The 8,259-nt window shown below is 30.6% G+C and overlaps 1 protein-coding gene across 1 annotated transcript in view; it reads right to left on the reverse strand.

Moving 5' to 3' along the window:
- Nucleotides 1-692: 692 nt before the first annotated feature.
- ALX1 (ALX homeobox 1) overlaps nucleotides 693-8,259 on the reverse strand; it is a 21,779-nt gene continuing 14,212 nt past the window's right edge. Inside the window, exon 4 of the mRNA XM_012652975.1 lies at nucleotides 693-1,322. Coding sequence (XP_012508429.1) covers nucleotides 1,002-1,322 — 321 coding nt within the window. The 3' untranslated portion in view covers nucleotides 693-1,001. The remainder of the gene's footprint in view (nucleotides 1,323-8,259) is intronic.

The raw sequence follows: 8,259 nt of genomic DNA on the forward strand, positions 1-8,259 counted from the left end.
TCTATGCAAAACCACAGTAGCAAAAAAATGCTTAAAACATAATATGTCAAAAAGCAAACACTTACACATGTGAGCATGCTCATAACCCTCAAAATGAACTCCTATTCACTGCTCCTTTAACTGAAAATGTTAATTTTAGTGTAGTATTTATTGGATGTTTGTGTATACAGTTTAATCAATGCGACTTTACTTTAAAAGTAACAACAAGTTTTGTAACGTTTTTCTGATTTGCAATAACTAAGTCACTGAGTCCATGCTGGCTTTTTGATAAAAAGATGGCATTTATAAAAAGTGTCCACATGACTATAGTTTAAATCACACTGGAATATTTCAATTATCTCCGTTAGCCACATTATTTCAGGAAACTATTACCAAATATTTCATGCAAACACTGGGCATTTTACAAGAACTCTTTTCTCACAGAGTAGAAATTCACTAAAACATCTAGAGGTAAAAAAAAAAAAAAAATCTTTTGAGGCTTGAAAATAAATTTTCAGCAACAAGGGATATGCCCATTGCTTCTTGGAGCCAGAAATGGCAGTTAACTCTCCAAAACACCCTGGTTCAATATTTACCTGACAGCTTTGGTATCTTGACATTTTCCCCAGTGCATTTCTTCCTTTATCAAGTATTATTTTACAAGGGATTTCTTGTTATACAGAAGTAACATAAATCAATCTATAACAGAGGAATTTGTTTAATACATTTATTCTTTTAAGAAGTTGCATGATCATATTTCATTGACTTGTACGATAGAAAAAAAATATTACTAGTAAAACAGAGTTTTGTGGAGACTGGTGCATGGTAAACCTATTTCGTCCTTCCAGAGGTTCATTCTTAGATTTTAATGTTAAATAACAACTATTCATTTTAGCTGGTCTTACTGAATATCTTGACCTTTAGCAATTCCACACACAGCAGCTTATTGTGGTATCCTTTAAATATGAAAAATAAGAATGTTTTACTTTGCTATTAAAAGAAAAATAAAAGAGTACTGTATGTTACATGGCCCATGAAATATTGGCGGTGTGCTCCTTGGCTTTCATTCGAAGAACTGCGATACTGGAAGACCTCCTTTCAAACTCTGGCTTTGTTTCAAATGCATGTCCATTGGTAGCCCCAGAAAGAAGAGAGTCAGTGAAAAAATTGTTGAGGGGCACGTGGCTGAACTGGTTCTGGTGGTTAGAAAACCCTGTGTAACTGGAATCTGTCCGAGGCGAGTGAGAATAAGGTGTCATACAGGAGGAAGTGTCACGTGGTAACATGCATGAAGTAACCACAGAACCACCACTTGCATTTCCTGCCCACAAATTGTTCTGAATCTGGAATATATAAAACAACAAATATTACATTTACACATTCTCACTTTTGTTCTCTTACTTTTGTTAAGTCATATTTACTAAATTTGGTTAACTATTCATTGTTTGTCCCTATTGGGTGGTCTGTAACTACATTCAAAGTACATAAAACAATGGCTGGGGAGAAATAATTATTTGAGAGATTCTTCCAGTTTGTTATACCATAATAGATCACGAAAACCCACACACTTGGCCACATAAAATATGTTCAAACATGTCAATTACTTGAGTATTCTCTTTATAATCATGATTTTTAAATGAATTTGGAACATTTAGTCATAATTAATGATCAATTCACACGCTTAGAAGAGCGGTTAAAATATGGTCTTAAGTTTAAAGATAGTCTTCGTATTTCTAAACAAAATAAAACAAATGCACTTTTTTAAACTTCTTAAGTTAGACTCTTGCTCTGGCAGTTTTTGTTGGAAACCATTGCTGATAATAGATTGTTCTGTAAAGGTATTTTTGATCAAACCCATTCTAGAAAATATTGGCCCTCTCAGTGCTTTTTGTATCTTATAGTCTTGAAGAAATAACTCTGAGAATGTGAGAAATATGTACATATTTAAAACTTCATGATTTATATACGATATAATGAATTTGAAACAGACATGTGACATGTAAAACAAACTTAGGATTCTAAAATATGGGCCATTATCAAATAATAGAAGCACACATGAGAAAAATATGGAAATATTAGCAAAAATATCATATGAGTATAATTAAAGATGTAACATCTTATATAAGAGAAAAAGCTGCATCATCATTTGCATCTAAAAAATTTGCATTTCATATTATTAAATCTCTACAGAAAACAATTCAATGCAATATTACCAACAAGCACAAATTTCTCTAAAGTTATTAGCCTGTAAAAGAAACAGTAAGTAGAATTTATATAATGTGAGTTTTAAATAGGAAGTATCAGTCTTAGTAGAAAAGCTGTTTAAACAAGAAAAAAATAGTAATCACATGCATTACTGGGAAGCACAGAGAAAATCATGACAAACGGCAGGAGCTGCGGAAAATGAAAAAGGAAAATGTATGGCACAGCAATGCAGAGTTGCAGCCATTGAAGATGTAATAAAATTGTATGCTTTTTGCAACACTATTATAACACACTTCAGCATCTGAACTAGAATACAACAGTAATATACATGTTCACATCCAGCTTTCCTAACTTTTTAAGTCATGATAATAAGAACAGAATCATCAACGATTACAACACATACATTTTCCTACATTTTTTTTTTTACATAAAGATTCCAGGCTACTACATATAACCTCTTATGTAATCTTACAACACCCATGCTTGTATCTTACTTTCTATGACAACTTATTTTCAAATAATAGTAGAAAATATGTTAATAAATTTTCTAGGTCACAATGGTAGAGAAGTTACTCTGTAACTCAAGAAAGGATCAATTAACCATATAAAAGAAAACCTTAAAAACTAATTTTGAGTCTTAGGTAGGACTTCACTGTTTGGCAAGATGCTTATATCTGTGTTGTCTTAAAACATAGTTCCTTATATAAATATATATAATCTGCTTTAAATTTATTAAATACACACACACACACACACACACACACACACAGAGGGAGAGAGAGAGAGAAAGAGAGACAGAGGCAGAGAGATGGAGAGAGATCTATATTATCTATAACTAGATGTATATGATTTGCATATCTTATTAATCCATAAATCTTCAAGGGCTATGCCATTTTAATTTTGGCTCACTCTATGTATTACACTTTGGCCAAAATATAATGACGGGTACCACTGATTGCTGAGTTATGTATCTCAAACCAACAAGAGGGCTGTTAATGTCATTACTCTGTCACACTAGCCCTTCTAACTTAATCTGGGTGATTTTCGTCTGACAATCAATCAAACACTGTGCTACACAGCAAAAACCACAGTCACATGTCCGACAAAAGAGCTTTCAGAAATGAAAGTGAACTTGCTTGCTTAGTTTTGAAAAAATAACGAAGGACAAGACAGTGAAGGAGAAAGATTACTTACATTTTATTTGTTAAACGATTTCTCAATTTATACATACTGTTGCTAGAATTTGTTATTAAAATAATGCACTCATATTCCAGATGCACAGAAATATATTTAACAACTAGGTAAAAAAAGGAAAGTAAGGTTAAGTGCAAGGAATGTTTATTTATTTATTCATAAGCCCAACTTGGTGGGGGTTCATAAACTCTGTGAAAGAAAAATCCATGATTATTGCTCATAACTGTTTCTTTCTCCTTGGGCCAACACAGTATAAGGTAAGTCCTTAATAAAAATTTATCAAGTGATTGAAAAATCTCTAAAAAAAGAAAATCTGGACTGATCCATCTTGCAGGTGTAACCAAAATTTTTTGGACAACTTATGCAAATATATGTAAATTTTGTTCAATGATTTGAACTCCAGAATCACCATCTAGACAATCTTAACAGAAATCATGAAAATTATATTCCTAGACCTTCCTGGTTGTATTTACCTAGGCAGTTTTAAAATTTACCTAAGCACTTTTTATCCACCATAAATGTATCTCTTCGGAGATGCTGATTCATTGAACATGGAGTGTGGCTCAAGGGAGCTATATTAAAATAATGATAATAATATAATACACACATGTACAAGTCTGAAAATCAACTGAAATTAGGAAACACTATTGGTGCCCAACTTCCTTCCAAATGTGAAAAGTTCTTATATACCTTAATTTTGTGATAAGAAGCTCATCTGTTTAAAAAACTTCCCTTTTTTATTTTGGAGAACTCTGTGCAACTGAGCTGTTATCTTCCTTTACCTATGGCTTCTATTTATGTTCCTTAAAATGAAACAAAATAAGTCTCACCCTCTTACATGTAAAAATCTTAAAAATGTCATCAGGGTAACTGAGACACAATCCCCAAGTATTTTTATTGCAGGTAAACACCTGAAGTCCCTTGAGCCATTCCAGACTCTGTCGTTCTGGTCACATTCCTCTGGTTATGTTTGAAGTTGTCAACACCCTTCACCCTTATCAATATATAGCATCAGTGACAGAATATCATACACTAGGTATCATCTGATCACTGTAGGGAAAACTTGGCAGATAACATCTTTGTTCTAGACCATCTACTTCTGTTAATATCTGAAGGCAATATTTGATTAAACAACAAAGTTGTTTGAATTTATAGCTGACTAAATCTACTGCAGTCAAGGTGAGCTTACTCTGCTCCTTCATCCCTCTACCAATTTATTTGCATTTACGTGGTCATTTTTAAACTATGTGCTCAAATCTGTAAGTCACGTTATCTAAAACTGTATATTATTTATTTGTCAACCAAAAAGCCCATCAAAATCTCACCGGTCATTTTTAAGCTATGTGCTGAAATCTGTAAGTCATATTATCTAAAACTGTGTATTATTTATTTGTCAACCAAAAAGCCCATCAAAATCTCACTCTCTGACTCTTTAAAAGAAAAATTATATTTGTTGTTAAATTTTGGAATGAGAGAATTCATTCTTTTTTGGACTATTCCATAGATACTACAATGGCTGTACCCAGCACCAAATGATTTTGGGGGTGTTTTTGTAGGCTTCTAACTCTCCAATATTTAAGGGCTTTACAACCAGAAACATTATTAGATATTGCTCATATCCTTCTTGCATGTGTTTAAAAGAAAAGAAAAAAAAAAAAGACTGCTTGCCTTTACATGTTTTTTTCTTTGTTATATTTAAAAGGAGTGGAGAACCTAAAAATATTTCATGTTTTAATGTGCTGTGCAACTTTTTTTAAAAATTCTGGGGGTATGTTCAAAGCATTGTCCAGGGAACTTAGCCAACTGCCTCCCATTAGCATGAATGGAAGTTCAGCTGACTAACTACACTCCACTTTGAACATTTGCCCCTTAATGTTTTTCTAACCAAATAAAAAGTTAACAATTGTACCACAACTTTAGGATTTTGGAGGAAAGTTGTTTTTTTTTGTCTGATTCATTCCAAGCTGAAACCCAATTCATTTAATGTTCATTTTTCTTCCAAGGAATTCAAAGCAATAGAGAGGAAGGAGAGGAGTAAACACATAAATATGTATATAAACATATACATGTCTATTAAGACTTCTTTAGTGTGGATATGTATTTGTAATAAACTGAAGTAATACCATAAATTACAAATAGGAAATTATATGTCTCATTTACCTTAGAAACTTGATATGGATATATTCTTTGTAAATAAAACTACAAAGTAGATTTTAATATTCTAAATTTGGTTTATGTTTCTGATGTATTTACTGATTTTATCAGTGAGTAATTTCTAATACGTTTTTTTAAAAAACAAAAACCTTTTAAAAGAAAAGTGAGTTTGTTACTTTTTGCCTTACTTGTAAGGTAGCATGATATAAAAAAGAAAATCAAATAGTTTCATGGCAGCGTTTTATCTTCTATATCCTAATGTTCGTGCTATTTAGAAGATACTAACCTATCAAATTTAGTAGAAATACTGAACAACGTGAAAATATAAAACAATCTTCCCTTAATTTTAAAGCATCTCCAAAATAACTAAATAGTATTTTTCTACTAAAATAAGTTTAACCCTTTGTCTCCTCTATATATAGACTGTTTGTACCTCCTGCCACCAAGATCTGTAATAATTATTTTCTTTAACACATACACAAACACATACCATGTGCACATTCTACCCTCACATTGCATGCTCACATACTTCCCTGTGGGAGTTAAAAAGTACTTTAAAAGACAGCGATCAGGGATTCACAAAGAGGTATTTGTGATGATGTTATAGCAATGCTTTCTTTATTAAAATCTAAAAGTTGCTTTTGGTTTTTCCTCTTTGACAGAACGTTTACATTTATTGACTTTTCTGTATATTATTCAATAGTTACTATACAAATTTATTAGCACATCATCACTATGTAATTTAATTTACCAGATTTTTTTATATAATCTCTTTAAAAGGAAAATGTCGGTTACTACAAAAGCAGTTATATTTTTTAAGAGACCATTACATACTTCACTAGCATGTCCCTTCCTTTAAAATTTAGGGCGACAATATATTAATAAGAATCATATGCTTATTACCTTGCAGGTATTTTCAGCTGTTGGCTAACTTTAGAATCCCATTAACTTTTCTAGTTACTACATCAGTAAGTTGTTGTCAGAGAGAAAGAGTAAAATTGTATCTAAATATTGAATTTGCTACCAGTTATGAACACACACTGAGATTTTGCTACTTGAAAAAAAATCCAACTTGAATTAATTAGTGAAAAAAATCAATCTATGTTTTAGGTACTACCTAGATAAAAGTGAGGGCACCTTTTCAACAGCACCTACTCATTAGTTCTAATTTTCACCAAAATAAATTTAAATGCCACATAACATATTAAGATTTTAGGAATCAATTTACATTTCAAAAATTCCAAAAGTATATGTTTTCAATATATAGTATTATAAAACTAAAGCGATTAGAAATTATTTATTCATCAGAAAAACATCATATATTGTTGATTGCCACTTTGATTTTTTAATAAAATTCCATTTTAGAAATGTATACAAGAATTTAGAACAAGTAAGAGTGCCTTTAAACAAATCGCTATTAAATGAAACACTCTTATGAGACTGATAATCTAAGAAGAAAACTGCTTAATAGAAAAATAAAAGTGTCTATCTCCTGTAAGTGCAAAAATTAAAACCAGTATGTTTCATAAGAAGTGTTAATGTCTGAAAATTTTAAGAATAACATTATATAAATGTATTTAAATTTTTTATTATTCAAATAATATCTGAAAGATGCTCCAAGTCTAAAATACAAGAACGTTAAGGACAATTTTTTTTTTCTTTAGAGTTAGCTGCATTCTTAAATTTTATAGTAATTGTGATTGTTAAAAATAAGATTTATGGGAAATCTTACCATATATACTTTAAAATGAAGCATTTCAAATCAACCCATTTAAGGAGGGACTAAAATAATAGCACCTAGGTTTTGATATCTTATTTATTATTATCAAGTAACAGTGATCATAGGATATGTTTTCCAAACATTTGTTGCATTATTTTTTATGTATTTTAATACATGCATGACAGCTGTTGATAGTTCACCAGTGCCTGATTCATTTTTAGTGACATAATTGCCTGATTAAAACAAAATTCACAATTATAAGAAACAAAGATAAAATGTACATTTGTAAATTACATTTTCCTTATACATAAATAACTTATAAATCAAATATGCAAATACCTCAATTTGCACAGAATATTTTTTATCTTAGAGATTCCCAATTGGAGTCACATATGGGCTTTGAGTTTACTCTTAAAAACCTGAGTAAAGCTACTGATTTTATTCATCTTTTATCTGTATTAACTGCAAAGTTGAAATTTTACTTTTGTGATTTTAAAATCGACCATGAGTTTGTACAAAAATTTACGTGTTTAATGTCCCTGATTTCAAATAAAAAATAAAACCCATAGAAATATGAGACTTAATAAATATGGGATGCATATAATTCTGGATTAAAGTGTCTCATAAGGTTCGCACTAATAATAACAGTGTAAACTGCAGATTTTAAATCATCGATATGTTTTCATAGACTTCCAGGCTTTGATGGTTTAATTTCTTGCCTGGTTCTTCTCTATTCTCCTGTAAGATAGTTTTTATATGTATAAGCTAACATTGGCACTCTGCAAAAATTTATTTTTACTTTTGTCTTATTTATTTTGGTAACCTATTCGAATTATTGGTTTACTTTCCTCATAAAATAAAAAACCTTATGACCAATTCAGTTAAATTCAATGATTTTACAGTGGTCACTTATTAAAAGCCAGAAAAGAAAAAAAAGCTGTTACTATATACAATCAAATCAGAATATTACATTTTTCAAAAAATAAGCCTAATTATTTTCATAATCT

Source organism: Propithecus coquereli, unplaced genomic scaffold, assembly GCF_000956105.1.
Source record: "Propithecus coquereli isolate 6110/MARCELLA unplaced genomic scaffold, Pcoq_1.0 Scaffold405, whole genome shotgun sequence".
In the NCBI taxonomy this organism is placed as follows: domain Eukaryota; kingdom Metazoa; phylum Chordata; class Mammalia; order Primates; family Indriidae; genus Propithecus; species Propithecus coquereli.